At 28.9% G+C, this 25,309-nt stretch overlaps 2 protein-coding genes and 1 pseudogene across 2 annotated transcripts; all 3 read right to left on the reverse strand.

Annotated features, from left to right (window-relative positions):
* Nucleotides 1–2,189: 2,189 nt before the first annotated feature.
* LOC131612778 (uncharacterized) lies at nucleotides 2,190–2,838 on the reverse strand. Its single transcript, XM_058884525.1, has one exon. It carries the CDS (start codon nucleotides 2,829–2,831, stop codon nucleotides 2,391–2,393), a length of 441 nt encoding a protein of 146 aa, XP_058740508.1. The 5' UTR covers nucleotides 2,832–2,838; the 3' UTR covers nucleotides 2,190–2,390.
* Nucleotides 2,839–12,996: 10,158 nt separating this feature from the next.
* On the reverse strand, nucleotides 12,997–13,710 carry LOC131612779 (uncharacterized; annotated as a pseudogene).
* A 5,115-nt stretch (nucleotides 13,711–18,825) lies between these two features.
* On the reverse strand, nucleotides 18,826–19,471 carry LOC131612780 (uncharacterized). Its single transcript, XM_058884526.1, has one exon. It carries the CDS (start codon nucleotides 19,418–19,420, stop codon nucleotides 18,971–18,973), a length of 450 nt encoding a protein of 149 aa, XP_058740509.1. The 5' UTR covers nucleotides 19,421–19,471; the 3' UTR covers nucleotides 18,826–18,970.
* Between the last annotated feature and the right edge of the window lie 5,838 nt (nucleotides 19,472–25,309).

Below are 25,309 nucleotides of genomic sequence, written 5' to 3' on the forward strand. Positions count from 1 at the left end.
AGACCTAAGATTGATTTTGATAAAACATATTCATCTGTAGTGGATTCAATTGATTTTTGATAATTAATTAGTCTCGAAACACATGAAGGGCTTAATTTGAACATGATGGATGTAATGACATCTTATTTATATGGTTCACTTAATAGTGACATTTACATGAAACTTCCTGTAGGGTTCATAATACTTGAGGCATGTAATTGTGGATTTCAAGAAAACTGCTACATCAAATTGAACAAGTCTCTCTATGGGCTGAAAGAATCTTGATGCATGTGGTATAATCGCCTCAGTGAATATTTACTAAATGATGAATATACAAATAACTCAAGTTGTACTTGTATTTTCATGAAATGATATGGAAAAGTATTTGCAATAATAGTTGTCTATGTGGATGACATAAGTATTATTGGAACTCCTGAAGAGCTTCCAAAAGCTATAAACTGCTTAAATAAAAAGTTTGAGATGAAGGACCTAGAAAAGATAAAATATGTCTAGGTTTGCAAATGGAGCATGTGGACAAAAGAATATTTGTACATCAAGAAGGCTATATAGAAAAATGTTGAAATGATTCTATATGGACAAAGATCTTTAGATGAAAATGTTAGATCATTAGATATGGAGAAAGATCTTTTTAGGCCTCGAGAAAGGATGAAAATTGCTTGGTCCTGAAGTACCATATCTCAGTGCAATTGGAGTACTAATGTACCTTGCTAATTATACACGTCTCGATATATCGTTTGTGGTCAATCTATTACCAAGATACAATTATTCGCCTACATGAAGACATTTGAATTGAGTCAAACATATACTTCGTTATCTTAGAGATGTTGGTTACTTGTCAGATTCTCACAATAGTATATCAGAAACAGGTTATTTGTTTACATGTGATGGTACAACCATTTCATGGAGATCTATGAAACAACTCATGGCAACAACTTCATCAAATCCTGCATAACTATTAGCACTACATGAAGTCACTTCGAAGAAGACATTTTAAGCAACGACTACAAAAAATATCGTCACACATATAAATGTTTGCAAGAGGGGGAGAAATACATATGTTTTGCACTCTTTTTCCCTTCACCATGGTTTTGTTCCACTGGGTTTTCCTGGTAAGGTTTTTAACGAGGCAATTCACATTCAAAGGATATTGTACTCTTTTTCCTTCACTAGAATTTTTCCCACTGGGTTTTCACGAGGCATATCCTTAATGAACATCCAAGGGGGAGTGTTATGAATAATAGTAAATAGATGTGGATGGATCATGTTGCAATGTTAAGGTAACTTGGAAGAAGATGATAATACAATATTACTTTTTCTCTCATTCATCTCTCATTCATCTCTATATTGTTTTGGTTAATTTTATAACAATATATATATATATATATATAGGGGACGACTCAAGTGAGAACACTTGGTTATTATGAGAAATGAGAACAATGAATCACGACCATTAAATTTTGATTTTGTTGATTTTAATGGACTAGATTGGTTTCTCTTTCTATGATCCTTAGTATTTATTTTAAATCAACATAGAAAGATAAACCAATCCAGTCCATTAAAATCAACAAAATCAAAATTTAATGGTCGTGATTCATTGTTCTCATTTCTCATAATAACCAAGTGTTCTCACTTGAGTCGTCCCCTATATATATATATATATATATATATATATATATATATATATATATATATATATATATATATATATATATATATATATATATATATATATATATATATAACTTACTCCACATGACCATTCATTATTTTCAATCTATATAGTAAGAGCATTTTATAAATGAGGGATGAGAGGAACAAATATCTATTAATCAAGAGAGAGAAATTAATATCCACATTAATATTTTAATAAATAATTTTTTATTAATTCATTGGTAGATATTTGTTATAATCATCTCTCATTTTATAAATATGATAATATTAACAATAATTAATTTAAATAACTATGATAATTAATTTTAAAGTTAATATCTATTTTGCCCCCTATCATATAAGGGACGGATCCTAGAGAAATTTAATCATAAAATGATCGGGATTTTTCAAAAATACTAATTTTGGTTGGGGGATTTTTCAAAAATCAGTAATTTGACAAGGGCAATTACATGACATTTTAATATGATAGAGGTAAATTAAAATTATTTTTATTATAGGAAGGTTTTTTAAACCTCGTTTATATGACAAGAGACAAATAGATATTAGCCCTAAATTTTATTACATTCCATTTTTTATTGGAAGGATAACAAAAGACGATGTTTATTACTCAACTTCAACAACACTGCTACAATGCATTGCAAGTGTCCAAATTAAAAGTAACGTAACTTATTAATTGAAATTTTCTACCAATGAACCCAACCACATGAAACTAAACTACACTAAACCTCTTTGACAGTATCTTCAATTTCAAAAGCAGAAACAGGAAAACTTCTAGAAAGTCCAGAAGGCGTTTTGAAAGTGATTTTCCCAGTTGGTGGATCATCAACATAAATATCACATAGTGTAACCCAAATCATAAGCTCTTTTGTTTTCACACCAGTCAGTTTCTTAATCTTACCTTTTTCAACACAAGCAGTAACCTCAGTGGCATAAATAACAGGTTTTCCAATCTTTTCAAACTTGTGTGTTATGCTATTCTTCTGTTTCAACCAAACAAAACCTGTTTCTCTGTTGTAACCAACTTCAATGATGTCTTTCAATGGTAACAAACCATTGGGGAGACAGATTTCAGCAAGAAGCTCTTTGGATTTCACTCGCCCTAGTTCGTCTCCATGGTATACCTCTGACTTCGACTTGATTTCTTCTGTTACCAACGACATTGTTTTGTTTTCTTCTGTTGTGTGGTTTCATTAGCTTGTGTTGGGTTCTTATATAGTACTTTAAAAATGTCTTATTAAACAGACAGTATATCTAAAATATTAATGATTTATTTATTTGTAAAAATAGTATTAATGATATTTAATTTTATTTATTGAAATGTTTCTTTGTGTTTTCTGGTATTGTTGCATTTAACAAGAAAAAAAAATCTTTTTATATTAAGAAAAGTATAAAGTTTAATAAGTTCTTACATAATCCAAAGTATTTTTTTTTACTTATTTATTTTTTTTTTTATAATATGTATGTAACTTCTTTTTAGAAAATCTTACTTTTATATATTGGTAGTATAATTTTTTTTATATATTTAACTAATCAAAATTAATATATAATGTCAATTTCAATTTGATTTTAAAAATTTATTTACAAATATTTACTTAACACGATATGATTGAATATGTTAAAAAGTTTTTATTAGATGAAAATAATCTCTATTTTTTACTTGTCACTTTATAAAAAATAATAATTTTTATTTATTATTTTTTAATTTGATAAAATATTAATTGTTACTTTGTGAAATATATATTAACATGTTTATCCTAAAAGATAAATATGTGAAATTACATAATAATTAAATTGTTTAATGTATTATAGAAAAATGTCAATAATTATTTTGAACATTAAATTGTCAATATGTATTAAAGTACTCTCCCTTTAAAGTAAATTGAAGGGCATAGTTATCAAAATAATAATAATTTAAAGGCATTAAATAAATTTTCAATTTTATATGTGTATAACGGTTTTCTACTTTTACGATACACTTTTTCAAATTTCAAAAATGTATTAACTAATTGGATAATGCTAACGAGTGCCCCAATGGGACTAGTTAAGAGATTAAAAAGGTAAGTTAAATATTATTTAATAAAATAAAAAAATGTTTTTGCCCAAAATATATGTATTAAATGAATTGAAAATATAAATAATTAAATTTTTTTTAAAGAAAATTAGGTGTATTCAATGCATTGAATCTAGAATATTTTCTTAATTTGGAATGCTTAACTAGTGCCTCTAGGGCACTCGTTAGCATGACCTAACTAATTTTACACAAAAATGTCTCACTAGAATAAGAAAATTAAGCATATGTTTGGATCCACGTTTTCCATTCAATTTCGCGTCCCAAGGCAAATCTACCGTGATTTTTTAACGCTCCAAATTATAACTTTTGCTAGAATCACGTTTTTTCACTGTTCCCACCGTGGAAACAAACACACACTTTAATTTTTTTAATAATTGAAGTATAATTATAAAAGGAATATACACTATTGATAAATTAATTGTAATTTTATTTTCATAATATTGTGTTTTGACAAGAGGGTCTTGTATATAGTACAAATGAAGAAATTTTATTTATCTATATCTTTCTTTAGCTTTTATTGAGAATTTAATTTGATATTTTTTTCTTAAGGTTTTAGTTTTTTTTTCTTAATTTTTTTAGTTTTTTTCTCTTAATGTTGAACATTATATATTAATTAATCAAAAATAATATATAATGTCAATTTAGCTTATCTACATATATAAAGTTCTTATTTGTCATGTCTTTTTATTGAGAAGCTTTCTATATGATTTCATTCTTTCACAATCTTTATTTCAAACAACTGTCACTTTTATTTTGTCACTATTTTTTTATGTTTCCATGAGAATAAATAACAAAAACCATTAACACCTCTTTAAAACTCTATCTTATTGTAAAATATGTATCAAAGTTTCATTTAAAATCTATCATTTTTTAACAACTCTAACATTTTATACTTAGTATTGAATAAATGCATAATAGAGAAAGCAGTGTTTTAAAAATTGGACTAGTCATCAAATCGGTGAGGGTATTCGGTCACTGGTTCATTGATTGAACTACTAAGTCACTGGTCGAACCGCATGACTAAATTAGATTAAACTGGATAACTCGGTTGAATAAATCAATCTCTATTGCAATACTATATATTTATTAAATCGGTCAAACCGGATGACTCAGTCTCTAAAAAATATCAAAACACCAACAAAATTTTAAATTATCATAATTTCATATGTTTATTCTTTACATTCAAATTCTAAATATAATAATCACTCACAATAAAATAATACAAAAAATACATTTAAATAAATTTTAAATCAGGTATAATTGCAAACAGGGGAAAAGTTGTTCCAAATAAGGTTTGAATAAAGTCTAATTATATATTATTTTTATTTTTAATTAAAGAAATCATGAAAACGGCGTCGTTTTGTACGGAAAAAAGAGCATGCCTTTGAACTGTTGGTTTTCTAAAACCACCGGTTCATTGGTTTTTTTTCCAATTTTGTCCGGTTTTGGCCGATTCTCACCAGTTCAATAGCATATCCGGTCCAACAATCAAACTAGACCGGTGACCCCTCTGATTCCCGATTCGGTCTGATTTTTAAAACAATGAGAGATAGAGATCGAGCAAGATATTCTTTCTTTAATAATATGTGTTTATTCCATTTTAAATTGCTCAAGCTTTACATTTATACATAAAGAAAGAGATATAGAGATTGAGTAAAATATTCTTTCTCTGATAATATGTGTTCATTCCATTTTAAATGACCAAAGATTTACATTTATACATGTTGTGACCATGAAGTTAGTTATTCTCTTACTAAAAGTTAGTTAAACATTATAACTCCGCCAATGTAATGTTATAATCATAAAGGATCCGCCTAGTGCGTGGGCTTTAGACAGTCCAAAAAGAGGCAATTGTGGAATGTCTCCCTGAGCTTTCTTAATGTTTAGTCGTGAGAAACGTGGGATAAAGCATTTTTTGGGTAGAGAGAAGTCAGGGTCCTTAATTGACCTACATTTCCTTTGAAAATAAGGATTCAACGGTCCACTATTAATTGAGTCGGTGATGACCCTTTCCAAAAAACACCTAGGCCCTAGAGGTCTCTAAAAATAATCTCCCCCTTAGAGAAATATTGCATCTTAGAGAACGACAACGACAATGACAACATTATATATTTAATTATATCTCTTCTTCCTCAAGATTAACCATTTGTAGATAAATGTGCCAGTTGGACTCTTATTCATAAAATGTAAATATATTTTGAAATTCCAAAATTTTAAAGTCTATTATTATTTTGGATCCGCTTACTTGTATATATTAATTAGAGAGCCTAATAATCAGATAAGAATGATCCCTACGTGCTTTCTTATAATTATTATTTTCATTTAAATTTAAGTAATTTTTCAAAAGAGTATTAATGAATAATGTGGCTTTCTTATTTTTATATTTGAGTTATAAAATATATTCTTTTGCAATTCATCCTATATATGTATGAATAATTAATTTGTAGGAATAATATATGCATCATTGTTATCGTTGTTATTGTCGTTATTGTTGTCGTTGTCATTGTCGCTGTCATTGTCGTTGTTGTCATTGTTATTATTGTTGTTGTTGTTGTCTTTGTTGTCATTGTCATTATTGTTGTTGTTGTCGTCGTCATCGTTGTCATCGTCGTTGTCATTCTCTAAGATGCAATAGTTGAACCAACAAAAACTCTAATGTGGTGAGTAAATTATCGTATCCACGAAGATTGTGTGAACTTAGTACAAGGATAAGATGATTTTACTTTCGATTAAAATGCTAAAGTTTTAATCCTAACAAGGGGATGCACAAAGCGTTATTGATTGGATTTTGACTCATTATTAAAATAATGAGCTTGAGTAATAGTTAATGAATATGATAACAAAATTAATTAAGTTACCCATTCGTATCATCTACCATTTGTGAGAAACTCGTGACTAAATCTAAAATGAATCTATTTAAATTATGACCTTAACAAAATACTATTACCCATTGAACTGATCACAAACCCATTTTGTCTAAAGCAGCCCCCCTCCCCTTGAGATCCTAGGGGAATATAGTTACAACAAATAGGAAAAGTATTTTATAAAACATGATTACATAAAAAATTGATTGCAAAGTAACCCTCTTTGTCTAAAGCGGCCCCTTGGAGATCTAGAGGGAGTACAATTTTAATTCATGAAGGTTTTATAACACGTTAAATTAGACTAATGGCCTATATTATTTATGGATTATTCCTAGCAATAATAACACACCTACAATAATAATAATAATAATAGGATGTGCAAATCTCTGATTAGGTCTCAATTTTCATCTAAATCAATTCTCAATTCCACAGATAAGAGAAAGAGTTAAACTTAAATAATATCATATAATCTATCAAATTGAGGTTCATGACAGAGAAAATGATGAAAAAATATATTGTTTCATATTGTAAGAAAAAAAATCATCCAAGGGGAGCCTAATCTAAGAGTACTAAACACTCATCTTTAAGGAATTCATGGTCATTACAAGTAAAAAAGCAAGAATTGAAATATACAAAGACTATAGATAATTTCTTAATCGTAGTTATCATTTCTCTTGATCATGGGTATCAAATATGTTTTTTTCTCTAAATATTACAATTTAATGACTAAACACATTTTACAATTTATAGAAAAAAATTCTAAAAACATTAAATTGTGATGCGCTTAGACCGAACCACCCCACTTTTGTTTGATTGCTCAGTTTTGGAAATTTGTTTATTCTCTGGAAGAATGTTTCAATCGCATAATAGTTATTTTTAAACTGTATATTTGGCCATTTGTAGTTGAATAATGTCACTATGATGTACGGGTGCGTCGCTGTTTGTTGCTTTATGCAATTTCTCTTTGTTTTCTTTCTATTCTTCGTGTGCTAGTCCTCCCATTAATTTATCATCGTAACTTTCACAGTAAAATACCAGGAAATTTGTCTAGTTAGGATGATTTCAAGTTGTTTTGGTATTTTCTGTGGATCTATGTGCTTGTAAGTATAATGACTGCAACAATCTATTCAGCTATTTGGTTTTGATGATGACAACATTATGAGATGAAGTATTCATCTTATGTAAAAATCAAGTTGTGGTACTTGGAGATCAAGATGTCAAAGCTTATCTCTAGAAGACAACACCTAATGTCAATTGGCGTTTGATGGAATCCCTAGTGATCTCAGTCAAGCAATCTCTCTAATGATGGCATTTTCCAAGAAGCCTTATTAAGCCTCATAAGATAGAAGAAATCAAGTCTCAAATGATAAAATCTTTGGTGTATCAAGAAAGAGATCTTGGATCTTCAGAGTTATGAAAGACAAGATATGTGAAAGCTTGCCTTGTCTGTGTTGAGTGATCGATGTCTGTAGAGGTATAAGATTATCTCTTGAATTAGTTAGGAAAATCATACACACGCTTTTGAATGATCAAAAACCCTCTCTGATTCTGATGCCATTTAAAAACATTCCATATTTAAATTTCATAATCAACTATGTGGTACGCAAAATTGATTATGCGCATTAAAAATCCCATGAACTGTTTCTATTTTTGAGCCACGCTTTGCACTATAAATAAATGGCTCATTTCTCATTTCATGCAAACTAGAAAATGTATTTTGAATATTTTTTCTCATTATCATCTCTCTCTCTCTCTCTCTCTCTCTCTCTCTCTCTCTCTCTCTCTCTATATATATATATATATATATATATATATATATATATATATATATATATCTTCATTTTTGCCTTAGTGCTTTAAGAGTGAATTTTTACCGATGATGTGTCTAAGTTCTGGTGTGGTTCATTGTTGTAATATTTCTCTTGTGAGAAGGTTGTTTTTGGTTGAGCTAAACCAATTGAAAGATCTTGTTTGGTTGTTGAGGTGAACATTGTAAAACATATGTTTGGCTCCCAAGATCAACTTGTTAAAATCATGTGTTTGATTTCGTGAGCTTAACTCGATGTTAAAAGCTCTCGTTTGATTTGAGATAGTCCTGATGTTAAAATCACGTGTTTGGTTGGGAGGTATCTGTGGTTAAAACTCCTATTTAGTTTGGAGGATGGCCATTGTAAAACTCCAGTATATTTGCAAGGAGGTTTGTGTGAAAAACCTGTAAAAAGCTAACATCCTACTAAAAACTCTCAAGAATAAATTTTTGGGGAGAGAAGTGGACTAAGTGGTTAGGCCTAACCTCTATAAAATCCCTAGTGCATCTTTATCTTGCCTTATCTCTTTACATTTTAGTTATTTATTTACTTCCGCTATATTTCTTTCTTTCTACTTTGATTTTCCTTATTCTACTACTTATTCCTTGTTTGTTTTACAAATTTGATCTGAACTCTGATTTTATCAAATATTTTTTATTTGGACACTATTTTTCAAACACATACAATTCACCCCTCACACATCTTGTGTTTGAAGTCACTTGTATAATATTTTTTATAAATTTTTAGAATCTTTATTAAAACATACAAAATGAAAAGAAATGCATTAAAATTAAAAATACTTAGAAAAATAGAGAAATTAACTACTAAAAATATAATGTGACAGGATGTCATTACATCCCTTCAATAAATATGTACTTTTCTCTTTCAAGTAAGGATATTCTTCACCATTGAAAGACGGAGATTTGTTTAATGAATTATTTGAAATCATCTTGCCTACGCATCTGATACGTAATCAATTATGATATGTGCCCATATTCAATTATTCAAAAGAATTTAATGAAACATTTTCTCTGACATGCACCATAATTGATTATGCAATAGCCATAATCGATTACTCGATAAAACACATTTCATAATCGATTATGAAGTGAAAAACGATTCATAATCGGTTATCCAAGTTTAAATTAATTTTCAAGAAAAAAATTCTTAAGAGATTTTGCTAGGATCTGTCTCAATCCAAAAATCAATGAGCTATCTTTTTCAGAATTAGAGTACGTTATTATAAATAATGGAATCCCTAGTGAATTGAACCAAATTGAACCAAATGAGTTCGAACACCTATCGGGATTTCATAAAAGAAGTGTTTTTGAAACCTCTTCTCACATGTTGGACTAAATGTAACACATGGTGTCACGTCAAGGTCCTATGGTCCAGTTTCATGTGGTAACATTCCTAGATCAAGTGATGGTTACTCAAAAGGTTGTTTTTCCGAGAATTTGGTTAACAAATTTGCTTTACATGCTGAATCACTTAGAGCAATGAGAGATATTGAAATTGTCATTGAAAAAGGTTGGAGATTTTTGTGGTTAGCTTTACATGATGAATCATTTAGAGCAATGAGGGGGAATTGAAATTGTCTTTGAAAAAGGTTGGAGATTTATGTGGTTGGAAACTAACTCTAAAATAACATTTTAGAAATAGATGGCATTGTTGTAATTTATGACACGATGGATGTATTTTTTTTATTTCTCATATTTAAAAAAAGAAATTGTAGACAAAATTGACTTTATTAGGTTTAATCATCCAGCGGAATAAAGTCTTTATTATGTATGTTTGATTTAATTTTTAAAATAGTAAAAAATAATTTTTAAAATGTAGAATTGATTCTGAAATGATTCTAAGGTGTTTAAGTTATTAAAGTATAATCGATTTTGTTTCTATAATTAATTTTACTTGAAGTTGTAATTTGTAACTTTTAAATTTAAATATAATTTTTATATTAAAATTTGTTGTTCAAATCAATTTATATAAATATATTCAAATATAGATTATTTTATATCTAATTCAATTTTAATTAGATCAATTGTACAAATTTTTATAACTTAGAATCAATTCTGCTCGCCATTTTCCTTACTTCAAAACCAATTCTACACTTCGTGTCGGTTATGACTCAATAATGAACAAATTCTATTATCGGTTTTATTAGCTTTTTAGAGGGTTAAAGACTTAAAGTCCATATGCTCTCTCTCTATACTTATTTTTGCCTTAAAAAACAATGCCTTTGCATCAAAGAAATCTAAATATCTTATCACTTAAAAGGAAAGTTTTTATGGCTCATCCGTAAGAAAAATGGTTGGGATGGGGCAGACAAAAAGTAAGTTGAAACTAAATTGTAAGTAAACATCACAAGTTACAGTTAGACTCCTTAAATGTGATCTACCCACTTTTTGTGATCTTTCATTAAACCTCAGTTATCATTTATTATCATTTCAAATTACCATAGGACCCATTTAAGGACAGTTCCATTTTGAACATGAAGAAGTGAAGAAAGGAGTAGTGTGGTCGGCAATTCTTTGTGTATGGAATCTCAGAAACGAAATTTCGTTCAATGATTTGGTTTGTATAGTTTTAAATTTGATCTGGTCTATAAAATGTAAGTGTGAAGATGGTTTTTATAAGAAATACTCTTTCCGGACTCAAATATAAAAATTAAAAAAAAATCGTCTTAAAAATAAAGAGAAGTTATTTATAATTATTATATTCAATATCATTATTCTAAATATAATTATTTTTTACATTTTTTTGTTTTTAACGATTTTCAAAATAAAAAGAGTATAAGACTAATGAATTTAGACTTTTTTTTTAAAGGTGAACTTTTTTTTAAAATTGCTTATATATGAGACTTGAGAGAGTATTCTTTATTCCAACTGTAATTTTTCACAAATTTTGTATGGCTTCTCTAAGTTATAATGTTTAAGTTATTGATTGGAATTTTTTCTTATGCTGGAATTTTTCCATTTTTATAATTGGATAAGAGTGCCTCTAATATTTGAGATTTTATGTTGACATCTCTCTAACTTGACCTTACACCCACATATTTTAATAATAACAAAAATATGCTTGTTAAAATTTAACTAAAAAAGAGCGAATGAAAAATCTGATAGTATAATTGAAAATTTTGATATGAATAAAAAACTTCAATAGTGTATTTTCAAAAGTCTCGTATGTATTTTTATCGATTTTTAGAAAAATGAATTTAATATTTGATAAATAAGGGATATTTTAAAATTTTCTGATTTTGTTGAAAAATCCAGTTCATTTTTTATAGAAAAAAAAATTAAAATTAACACTACCATTTTACGAAAAATCCGATAAAATACTATTTTTTTTGAAAAATTCGATAAAATACCAAATCTTTTGAAAAATCCATAGAAATTCATAGATTTTTAAGAAATTCGATAATGTATTTGAAAAATTCAATAAAAACTTATAGATTTTTTGAAAAATCAGTTAAAAACTCGTAGTTTTTTTAAAAATCTTGTAAAAAACTCGTAGTTTTTTAAAAATCTTGTAAAAACTCATAGATTTTTGAAAATTTCGATAATAGAGTTTTGAAAAATCCGATAGTGTATCAAAAAACTTCGGTAGTTCAAATTCGAAAATATTAAAAAAATTCATTAAAAGTTAATAAAACCCCCAAAAATCCGATAAAAACTCATTAATATCTCCAAAAATCCGATAAAAACTCGTGAAATTTAAATAAAAAAAATCCAAAAATAAAACAGTATTTTAAGGCAACGAAGTCTCTCTCTGTATAAGGGGTGTTCGTGAGCCGGCTTGATTCGATTTTGAGAGAATTCAATATCCAAACCGATTAAAATTATTTGAATTGGTTTGGATTGGATATGCAATTTTTTTGGATAAAGCCCAAATCGAACCGAACCGAGAAACAACATATTGGTTTGGGTTGAATTGATCAGATAGATAAAAAATACAAATATACTTGAAAAAAATAACTTATTTATAAAAATTAATTTTTCAAATATAGTATTAATAGTGTCAATTGTAAATATTAGACTAACAATTTTTTCTTAATAGATTCAAAAATATCTAACAAGACAAATATTTAACATAATTTTTTTTGAATATACAATTAGTTACTTGAATTAGCATGATAATGATAATGAATGTGATTCATAGTTCTATTCTCAGTTACCACAATACACTAACAATTTTCAAATAATCAATTAAAATAGATAACTTGTTCACAACGACATTTTACTTTTTTCTTCTTGAAGTTGAACTTTTGATTGTAATTTTCATTGATAATTAATTATGGTTGGTTCTGATTGGGTTTGCGAGTAAAAAACTGAAAATTCGATGTCCAAACAAATTGTTATTAGATTTCATTGATTCGGTTTGGTTCCTGTCCGAGTTGAAAAAATGTCAAATCTCAAAATTATAATTTGGTTCGATTTCTGATTTGGTTCGAATTTACCCGAATCAGTTAACATCCGTACGTATACCTTAACATTTAAACTCTAAGTTAACTTGTCATAAAATTTTCATTACTCAACTAAAAAAATAGTTTGAGTTAATGAGAAGATTGTTAATTAAATAATTTTCACAACAATTCAAATATTTATTAAAACATTACAAATTAAATATAATAGTGGATAAGTTGCCAACTTAACATGCACCATCCGAACCGAACTTAAGAAGAACTAGATTCGAATTCAAATTCTCCACTATAATGTCATCTAATAACAATAGAGGATGATTAATACACCACTTTAATGGCACTACTAAGGTTTCATTGAAATTTCAACAGCAACACATTACATGAACCAATAGAGAGATCCAAAACTAAACCTCTTTAACACCACTTGGTTTCTCATCAACTTCAAAAGCAGAAACTGGGAAGGTTCGAGAAAGTCCAGCAGGAGTTTGGAAAGTGATTTTACCAGTTGGCGGATCATCAATATAAACATCACCAGTTTGGAAAGTGATTTTACTCAGTAGCATAAGATGTAACTTTCCCAATCTTTTCAAATCTGTGTGTTATGCTTTTCTTCTGTTTCACCCAAACGAAACCCGTTTCTCTGTGGCGACCAACTTCAATGATGTCTTTCAATGGTAACAGGCCATTGGGGAGAGCAAATTCTACAAGAAAGTCTTTGCATATTTGTTGACAGATTTGGTCTCCATGGAATACCTCTGATTTCGACCTGATTTCTTCGGTTACCAACGACATCGTTTTGAGTTTCTGTTTTTTTTATTTGCTTTGTTGTGGGATTTCAATATGTGGTGGTTGGGTTCTTATATAGATCTCATTTTGTGAAACTAGTCTTACATCTGCCGTTAATTTCAATAATTGACATTACCGTATACAAATGGGACGTTTAATTTCATAGTTTCGATAGTTAGTGGCTACTCTCTAAATTAAAATAAAATGTTTAATATTTTTTAGAGGTATTTAGAATCATGTGCTTGATTGCATGTGCAATTTCAGCAATAGGCATCATGAATATGAAGGTGAGTTGTTACTTTTTCTTATTGCTACCTGAAATGTGAATATGCTATACATTAGAACAAGAAAACTGTTGAATTTTGTTGGACAAGATTGCGCTCTTCTGGAAGAAGTTTATGGATGGATAAATGCAAAAGCTATGCTTCCCGTTTGATTTGTAGTGCAAGCCAAGTGTTTGTTGAAATGATTGTTAAAAATCGGACCGAATATCGAATCAGTAAAGCTTTTGGTTTAAGGTTTAATCGGTTAAACCTATAGTTGAACCGTTTACCAAATAACTTAATAATATAAAACTAATTTTGATATATATATATATATATATATATATATATATATATATATATATATATATATATATATATATATATATATTCACAACTTAATAAAATAAATATTTCAAAAATTAATTATAAATTTAATACAACAATATCGATTGTACATATAATAACCTAACATAATTGTACACTTTATTGTAAACTTCATTTAAAAATGATTTGAACAAATTACAAAATTACAATAAAATAAGTAAACTAATTCAAATCAAAAATAAATTAATAGAATATAATAATTAAAATAAAGTTTAAATATTTAATTAAGAATACCTAAATTAAAAGATAAAATACAAAACATAAACAATACAGTCCACTTAATTAAATAATAAAAAGCAAATCCGAGTAGAACTACGACAAACATATGATGGAGTGTGGTTGAAAGAAAAACTATAACGGTGTGACAAAATTTATAAATTTGTATGTTTGTGATAAAAACACAAAATTCTTTTTTGTGATTGGAGAATGTATGTTAACTTATGAAATTTACACATTAAATTTTTTCAAACAAATGATCAATTTAATGCATTTTTTTGAATCAGACTACCGATTTTGACCTTTGGACGATTCAATTCGATTTTTCTAGTTTTATTCCGATTTTGACCCACTATCGATTTTGAAAGGTTGACCCAATCGGGTTCATCTTCGGTTCACAGTCCAACTGGTTGAACCGGACCGGGAACCGGAGCGGTCATCGGTCTGGTCTGATTGCTGGACCAGGTATGCCATTGAACCGGTGAGAACTGGCCAAAACCGGTCAAAACCAGGAAAAAAACTGGTGAACTGGCGGTTTTAAAAAAACGGTGGTTCAAATGCATGTTATTTTTCGCACAAAACGACGTCGTTTTCATGATTTTTTAAAATAAAATAAAAATATAATTAGACTTTATTCCAACCTTATTTGGAACAACTTTTCCTCTGTTTGCAATTAGACCTAGTTTAAAATTTATTTACATTTATATTTTGTATTATTTTGTTGTGATTGATTATTATATTTAGAATTTAAATGTAAAGAATAAACATGTGAAATTGTGATATTTTGAAATTTTGCAGGTGTTTTGATATTTTTTAGAGACTGAGTCATCTGATTCGACCGATTTAATAAATATATAGTAGTGCAATACATACGAGTTTATTCAATTGAGTTATCTGGTTTAATCCGATTTAGTCATGTGGTTCGACCACTGACCCAGTGGTTCAACCAATGAACCAATGATCCAGTACCCTCACCGGTTTAATTACCGGTCCGGTTTTTAAAACACTGCTAATGATACCCTCCACTAGACTCATGCCAGCAGACCCCTTAAGGAATAAACCACCGGCAATGCTTACCCGCTCCATGTCAGCTATCTCACGACACTGAGGAAGAACATCGTCAGTGTTGTCCATCTGAGCCAGATGATTCTGCAAGATCTCCTCATGGACTGCTCTGGGCGGTGATCTAGTTGCGGTGGGAATCATGTATGAGTGTGACACTCTGTTAGTACCAAGTGATGTACCCGTCGACACAACTCCAATCCCTCTCTCATGTGGTCGCCTGAGCCTCAGCAGGAACCATGTGGTGCTCCCAATATGCAAAGACCGTATCTAGTTGCCGACAGATCGGAACAGAGTCAGAAGGGTGGCGATGTATCGTCTGCTGGTAGCCGAACTTCCGCATGATGCACTCCGGAAGATAACGAACAATGATGGTTGAACTAGAAGCCAACCATCTAGAATATAGCGCGGTCCCATCAAATGGAACTGTCTCATGGTGATCAACGTAAGAGTCGTATCGGACGACCTCAGCAGCCATGCGGTCAAGACAGCGCTTGTAAGAATCCGGCACATGGTTCCCTCTGAGGGGGCGAAGGCTCTGGCACGCGGTCTGGACTCAGTGTAACCCGACACCTCTCCCCAGCCAATAATGCCAGGGAAGTGTTGTAGTATCCAACCCTGAAAAAAATACGGTGATCAAACATACTATCACAAATATATAATAAACTTTGAGAAAATATAGAAGGATATAAGATTGTTACCACTAGGATGGTAGAGCTGTTAGCCACAGTCCTTGTCTTCCACAGGCATCCCTCTTCGAATCTGTGGTAGGTGTACGCCAGTGTAGTCGTTCCCCAGTTGTACTCATGGACATGTGCGATATTCGATAAGTACATCAAGTAAAAACCTCATTTTGGTGGTTTGATCGTCGGTTTTACACATCAAACACTACCTACATTGTCTCTAAACTATATTTATAAAATTACCCAATCATTTCTACATCAAAAGATCGAATTCAAACTCTATTACAAAAACTCTGAAATAACTCGAAAATTCGAATACTTACCCGATTAAATTGAGTTTGGAAGTTGTTGAAATGTGATGATAGTTGATGTTGACGTTATCGGCCGAACTCGAGAGGAAAAAAATAAGTTTTATGAAGTTTGATATTTGAGGTTTGGAGGTTTGGAGAGTTTGAGGAGTTTGTGAAAACTGAAGAATAGGGGAGAGGAATAGTTTGGCGCAAATATAACATCATATGTCTTCGTAAATGTATCTACGAAACAAAACAACATTAAATAAAAAAAGTATACTTCCAAAAATATATCTACAAAAATAAAGGATATTTTAGGCAACTCGCATAATGAGTGAAAAAACTAAGAAGTGGCTAAGATATTCTCTTTTAAAATGCATCATTGCCATCTATTTCATTGATATTTGAAATAAATCTCAAAGGGCTTGGTCCAAATAGTGTCAAGCTGTTGTACTCTGACATCTTCAACATTTTCAATACAATGGCCTTTTTTGTTATTGGTTTTTTTTATTTCTCATATTTATTAAAAAAAAAAAAAGAATCAACAAATATTGACTTCCATTTGGTTTAACCATTACGTGGAATGAAGTATTTGTATCTGCTATGAATGATTCAATAAAAACAAACTGGGTGTCTTCTATTATCCTTTTTATTAGATGGTTAAAATCCATATTGATCCTCTCTCTTTGTATTTATTTTTATCTTGAAATAACAGTGTCTTTGTGTCAAAGAAACCCAAATAACTTTAAAAGAAAGTTTTTATGGCTCATCCGTAAAAAAAATGGTTGGGATGGGACAGAGGAAAAAGTAAGTTGAAACTAAATTGTAAGTAAGCATCACAAGTTACCGTTAGACTCCTTAAATGTGATCCACCCACTTTTTGTGATACATTTCATAAAAAAATGTCTCCTTTACAATTTTTTGTTTCCTCTCAATTTATTTAATTATTCTATTAACTATAATTAATAAAAATATTCTAGTAAATCATATAAGTTTCATTATTAAAATTAACATATTTATCATTGTAGAACTGTCAATATGGGTTACCCGGCCTTAAACGGGCCGGCCCTGACGGGCCCTGGACTTTTTAGGGTTGGGCCAAAAAGGCCCTGTGTAATATGGGTTCGTGATTTACTACCCGAGCCCGGCCCTAGATGGGATTCGGGCTACCCGGCCCTAAATGGACTTTTTTATTTAAAAAAATTAAAATAAAAACTCCATAATATTTATTATAAATAAAATTAAAAATTATGTTATTTTAAACATAATACATTTTTAATTACTATATTATCTCTTATAAATATTATAATGTGTTTTTAAATACAATATATGTCTAAATTGTATAAAATAATACTTGAATATTTATTATAAGAGAAAAACTAATATAATACGATGAAAAATGTTGATTATATTAATGTATAAGATTTAAAAGAGAAAGATTGAATAAAATAGAGATAAAATTTAGTGAAGTGAGAAAAATCAATATACTATTTTGGAGTAAGATAATATAAATTTTAATATATTTTTTTTAATTTATGATTATGCGGGCCTAATGGACTACCCACGGCCCATATGGGCTAACCCTAATGGGTAGCGGGCTTTTCAGAGCCGGGCTAAAAAGGCCCTGAAAAATATGGGCTCTAATTTTGAGGCCCAAGCCCTATGATTTTTCGGGCCTGATGAGCCTGCCCATATGGGCTAACCCATTTTGGCAGCTCTAATTGCAAGTATAACCCTTTATATGAGAGGAAAGAGTATTATTTCAAATTACCATAGGACCATTTAAGGATGGTTCCACTTTATAAGCCATAAGGGAAAGAAGCTAGAACCACTTTATAAAGGAAGGAGTTTCCTTAACATTACCCTATAAGTTAACTTGTCATAAAATTTTCATTACTCTACTTAAAAAATAGTTTGAGTTAACCGAGAAGATTCATAACTAAAATAATTATTGAAAAAATTTAAATATTTATTAAAGATCCTTAATCAACATAATTTTATGCTACTTGTTTTTGACATTTTTTTATTTTCTAGTATTAGAAACAACGAATGCAAGAATATTAATGCATAACAAAAAGAAGTAGCATGGTTTGTTTTCAGAATTTTATCTTTATGAACTAGCAATTCAATAATTTTATAAAACACCACAAATTAAATATTTTAGTGGACAAGTTAACATGCATCATCCAAACCGAATCTAAGAAGAACTAGATTCGAATTCAAATTCTCCCCTATAAAGTCATCCAGTCGGTGGATATTTCAAAACAATCACATAACTTTTTTTTTTAATTAACAAAATAATAACATAACTTAGAATTAATTTCATTTTAATTTCAACTGGAAATTAACAATAGATGATGTTTAATACACCATTTAATAGCACTAATAAGCAAGCTTTGAAATTTCAACAGCAACACATCACATGCATCAATAGAGAGATCTAAAACTAAACCTCTTTAACACCACTTACTTTCTCTTCAACTTCAAAAGCAGAAACTGGGAAGGTTCTAGAAAGTCCAGCAGGAGTTTGAAAAGTGATTTTCCCAGTTGGTGGATCATCAACATAAATATCACTAAGTGAAATCCAAATGAAAAGCTCTTTGGTTTTCACACCACTCAGTTTCTTAATCTTACCTTTTTCAACATGAGCAGTAACTTCAGTAGCATAAGATGTAACTTTCCCAATCTTTTCAAACTTGTGTGTTGTGCTTTTCTTCTGTTTCAGCCAAACAAAACCTGTTTCTCTGTTGTAACCAACTTCAGTGATGTCTTTCAGTGGTAATAGACCGTTGGGGAGAGCGATTTCTTTGAGAAGCTCTTTGGATTTTTGTTGACAGATTTGGTCGCCATGGAATACCTCTGATTTCGACTTGATTTCTTCAGTTACCAACGACATCGTTTTTGAGTTGTTGTTTTTGGTTTGCTTTGATGTTGGGTTTCAATAGGTGGTGGTTGGGTTCTTATATAGATCTCAATTTTGTGAAACTAGCCTTCCATCTGCCGTTATTTTCAACCATTGCCATTACCATTTAAAATGGGACATTTAATTCCTTATTCTCCACAGCTAGTTGCCACTTGCCACCCCTTTAAAATAAAATGTTTTATTAAAACTAATATATACCCGTGCGTCCGCATGGGTAAAAATTATTTAGTATTGTAAAATTATAATGTAAATTTATAGTTATATTTACGTATGTTTAACTGCTTGAATCTATTTGGTTGTGTTCCGTGACACTTCATAAAATATTTAATTCAAATTTTCAACATTAAAGACAAATGCAAATGAGTGATAACTTAACACATACTAAATAACAAATTATGTTAAAAGTAAGAATCAATCGGTTCTTCAATAATATGAGAATGAAAAGATTAGAATACATATTATATTTAAAATATTTCATCATTAAAATGGTCAATTTATGTATATTTTTTATCTAGATCTAACTGATTGTGTCTAGTGTCACTTTATCTAGGGCAAATTAATATTTATACATGTTTTATTGCTTGAATCTAACTTATTGTGTCTCATAACATTAAAGATAAGTGCAAAGTAATAATGAATAAGTTGTAATATGATTTTGAGATACATATTGTAAAAATCATAAGGAAGCTATATATATATATTTGTTAATTAAAATAAAATAGAAATCGTGTTGATAGTGCTCTGTGATAAAATTAAAAATTTTGACATTTGAAAATAAGAATTGTGTCTCAAATAAAGGTAATGGTTAATTAAAATTAAAAAAAATATTTGGAACTCAACTTCCCTATTCGGAAAGATGATGCATGAGCATGACTAGAGTTGTTCGCGGTGCAGTTTGGCGGTTTTTATATAAAAAATTATCGGAATCGAAAGAGGAAAAAGTATGCGATTCTGTTTGGTTTAGTTGACTTTTAGAAATAAAATCGAACGAAACCAAACCAAACCAATGTGGTTTGGATTGGTTCGGTTTTTTTTTTTACAAAAATTTATTGAGTCATACATTCACGTATTGATGACAACATAACTTTGTATTTAGTCATTTATGCGTTATCAAATAACAACAAAATTCATCATATTTGAATAACAACTTTCCATTTAATATACAAAAATAATATTAGATAAAAGTGGAATAAAAAACATAGCAGTTTTGTTGAAGTTACAAGTATTTTGATACAATAAATTATCATCAACCTGAACACTATCATCTTATTCTACTCTCTTTATTTTCATATTTTCTTTTCACAAATATTGTTGAAGTTCCAAAATACCAAAAAGTCCTTATAACAGTTTTGTTGTAATCAATGTAGTGTTATGTAGTGTTTTATTTGTTATATCCGAGATTGTGATTCTCTTGTGAAATTATTTGGTAAAGGTTGCAAGTTAAACTTATATACAATTTTGGTTGTAGCCTCTGGAGCTTAACTTCTATAAAATATCTAGTAGTAAGATTTTGAGTCTGTCCTATGTCAAAGTTTTGTTTTAAAGTTCTTAAGCAAAACACGATTAGAGTTGACCTAACTCATCCTTACAAACCGGCTTGTAAGGTTAGGGGTGTCACTTTATATAAACTCTTTCGAGGCTCTGTCTCCATTTAATATGGGACTTAGAATTTTTTTCCAATACACTTCATCACGCCCAACACTCTTTTGAACTTGGTGTGTAGATTTAAACGGTGGACGATCTAAGGTCCGATTGATAGGCTCTGATACCATATTAGAGTTTGGCATAACTCATCCTTACAAAACTCATTTGTAAGGTGAGCGGTGAACTCTATATAAATTCTTTCAAGACTCTATCTCCAACCAATATGAAACTTGAGGTTTTTCCCAATAAACATGTGTAAAAGATTTGTTTGTTATTCCTGTGCTTAGATAGTGTAAAAACTCAATCTATTTGTTGTTGAAGGTTTGTAGGCAAATTCTGTAAAAAGTTCAAGTGTGCTTAGTGAAACTTTTAAGAGAATTTTTTTGTTATAAGAGTAGACCAAGTGGTTAGACCGAACCTGTACAAATCTCTGGTACACTTTTTTATCTCTTCTCTCTTTTATTTTCGACATTTATGTTATTCTGTTGTGCATCTCTCTTCATCTTCATTTTTTTTCTTTATTTTTACTGTCATATCATTGTGTGTTAATCAAAATTAAAATAATTGTTATAAATAACAAAGTTTTAATAAATTAGTTTCGATTTTTAATCAGCACAATTCACCTCTTTCTCTTGTGTTTAGAGTAACTAAGCTAACAAATTGTTTATACTATCAGATCTTAGTCAAATTAGTTTAAACATTCGATTCGGGCTTTAAAACACCGATTTAAACACACATTTTGAAAGACACACCTTGATTAGACTTAGGACATGTAGTGAATGACAAGTCATTTGTTCCTTGACAAGACTTATGACATGTGAGATATATAGTGAATGACAAGTCACTTATGAGAAAGACACGTTGTTTTGACTGTTTTAAGTCATCAATTGTAATACCCTATCAATATGCGTCTAGAATCATATTAGTAAAATATTAATAACTGATCTCGAGTACATATAAAAGTCTGAAATAATGACATAAACTGTATATATTTCAAATGTATATAATTTATGTCATTATTTCTAACTTTTGTATGTACGCAATATCAGTTATTAATATTTTACGAATATAATTTTAGACGTATATTTGTTGGGTATTACATCAATCAACTTAATTAAATATTAATTAGTTGATAAATATAAATAAAAAAATTGGATTGTTTATTATTAGCCTAGTTTTTAACTCATCTAATAAGATTTCAGGTCAATAATGACAAGAAAAGTTAAAATCAATATTTTATTTAAAAAATATATATATATAAATTGACAAAATTTGAGTCTACGAAACAAAATGAAATGGATAGAGAAATTAGAAATATCACAAGTCTGACAAAAAGATAAACTGACAAAAGTAAAGTAAGACATTTGCTAACATGTAGCACATGTTCTTCTACAAAGACGAGTAGTAGACAACGTTCTCATTTTGAAGGTGATTCATTACTACATTTTGTGATAATAAGAAGCAAAATAATATCATTTTTAAATTGTGTTTGCTAAAAATAGTTGAACAAAATAATTGTCACGATTATGGTTTGTCACTAAAATAACAATTACTTTATTCAATCCATATTTAAATAATAGCTCTCATTTGAGGACAACGTATTAGATACTCAATTTCTAAAATATACTCATAATAAAAAACAAACACTCCTTTTTCAAAATATTAAACAGTATTCAACTTATTTAAATTCCTATAGCTAATATACTTTTAACATTTGAAACAATTTGCATTTTGTCTATTTTAGATTTTAACTTTTTTTTTTAATTCCTTTAAGTTATTTCAATACTTTTACATTCAATAGTTTTTACAATTCAATATTTTTTTTTTAGAATTCTTTACATTTCAATATTTTAAATTTCACTTCACTTTGTTTTTACTAAAAGATTTATTTTTTTATAAGCAAGATTCATTACTAAACGAGTATTAGGGGTACTCGAACACGCTTACAAAAATCGAGAAAAACTCAAAAAAGGAAGATTTCCCACCAACTGAAACTTAACCAAGATTTCCCACCGGATTTTTACAAAAATCATAAAAGTTACACTTGGGTAAGGAAATATTGCCTACGCTCAACCACTTCCACAGCTTTAGTTTTATATTCCATTCTAAGTCGGAAAGAATAGGGGAAGCTCCGTTAAAAACAATGTCGTTACGGTGCCTCCAAATGCACCAAGCTATCGTTAACCATATACCACTAGCAATATTCTTGCCAATACTAAAAGATTTAATAATCATAACTTGATCTTCTTCTTACTACATTCTTCAACATATTTATGGTAATAAGCAACCAAAGGATTCACAATATGTTATGTGATACCATGAATCTGAAATGTGTGACACTCTCTTCATTTCGAAGGCGATAAGATTGTGCCTTTGAGAAGGAGGATTGAAAAATCTTGAGCTCAACGAACTTGTTGAGCTCATTTAGTCAACCATTGATTTTGACAAAACTCCAATCTCTCTTGCAATTGGTTATCATCGCCATAATTTTCTTCCTTCTATTTTGCTCTTTTCACCGCAACAAATTGTACTCGAGATAAATTATATAAAAAATGGCAAAATTTACAATAGTAGACTTGAACCCTGGATTCATTACTTGTTATGGTATGTTAGATTAATCATCACTCAACGACTACGTTTTTAGGGAATTTCTTAATGTACTTTATACGTTATTATGATACCTTGTAAAAATACTATAATGCTTCCATGTTATGAAGATACATCTCCGGACGCACTAAACGCATACAACCAAGGCTATTTTTGAGTCGGGCCTCATATTTGTGTCTTGTTTTATTCTTGAGATACATCTTCGTATAACTTATGAAGATCAATTTCTAGAGCGAATTGAAGCAGAAAACCAACAAGTTGACAAAATAGAAGCAAAAACTACCAAGTTAATAAAATGAAGGGTTAATACATATTCACCCCCCTGCCATTAGGGCGAGATTCGGTTTTCCCCCCTATTAATTTTTTTTATCTCCCCCTTATAAATCATAGATTCCATTTTCGCTACCCCCTATCCCTTGTTTGGCTGACTGGGCATATTGAATCTGGTTATGTGGCATCCACGTGGCTTTTTAAATATTTTTTAATTATTTAATTATGGTTTTAAATGCCACGTTGGCACTGTGTGTAAAAATTAAATTGCACTTTTCCAAAATTTGATAAAGATGGAAATCAAACCCATGTTTTTTAGGATGCATGAAATGGGAACTTCCACTAGGCCAACTTGTATATTATAATACTTTATGGAACTGAAACAATGTTATTAAATAGTTTATCAACGTTTTATATACATTAACAGTATAGTATATCGACGTTATATATATATATATATATATATATATATATATATATATATATATATATATATATATATATATATATATAAAATGTTATATATTAACAGTAAATCTTATATATAATAAACAATTTATAAAATAATAAACGTATATATAAAAAATAAATGTAATTTTGAACAATAATTAATATAAAATAATAAACGTATATATAAATAAATAAATGTAATTTTGAACAGTAATTAATATAAAATAATAAACGTATATATAAATAAATAAATGTAATTTTGAACAATAATTAATATAAAATAATAAACGTATATATAAAATAATAAACGTATATATAAAAAAATAAATGTAATTTTGAACGATAATTAATATAAAATAATAAACGTATATATAAAATAATAAACCTATATATAAAAAAATAAATGTAATTTTAAACAATAAATTTTAACAGTATAATATACTAACTATATATACTAACATTATATTAAAAAAATAAAATATTATATATATGTTATATATATAAAATGTTATATAGTAAAAGTAAAAAAAATAAAATGTTATATATATGTTATATATATAAAATGTTATATATTAACAGTAAAAAAAATAAAATGTTATATATGTTATATTAAGGTTTTGGCCTGTAGTATATTAAGGTTTTAGATATGTTAGTTTATAATATGTGTTAACGTTAATAATATATATGTTAAACCGTTAATAAATTAAATAGTTTTATAAGGTAAAATAATATAATAACGTTAAATTTAACTGTTAGTATACAATTGTATGTATGTATATAATATGTATAATAGTTTTATAATATATTGAGTTTGAAACAATAAAAATCAACAACACGAAATAGTTCAGTTGGTTGGAGATTTGCTTGGTAACCTATTAGTACCAGGTTAAA

The sequence above is a fragment of the Vicia villosa genome, linkage group LG6 (assembly GCF_029867415.1).
Source record: "Vicia villosa cultivar HV-30 ecotype Madison, WI linkage group LG6, Vvil1.0, whole genome shotgun sequence".
In the NCBI taxonomy this organism is placed as follows: domain Eukaryota; kingdom Viridiplantae; phylum Streptophyta; class Magnoliopsida; order Fabales; family Fabaceae; genus Vicia; species Vicia villosa.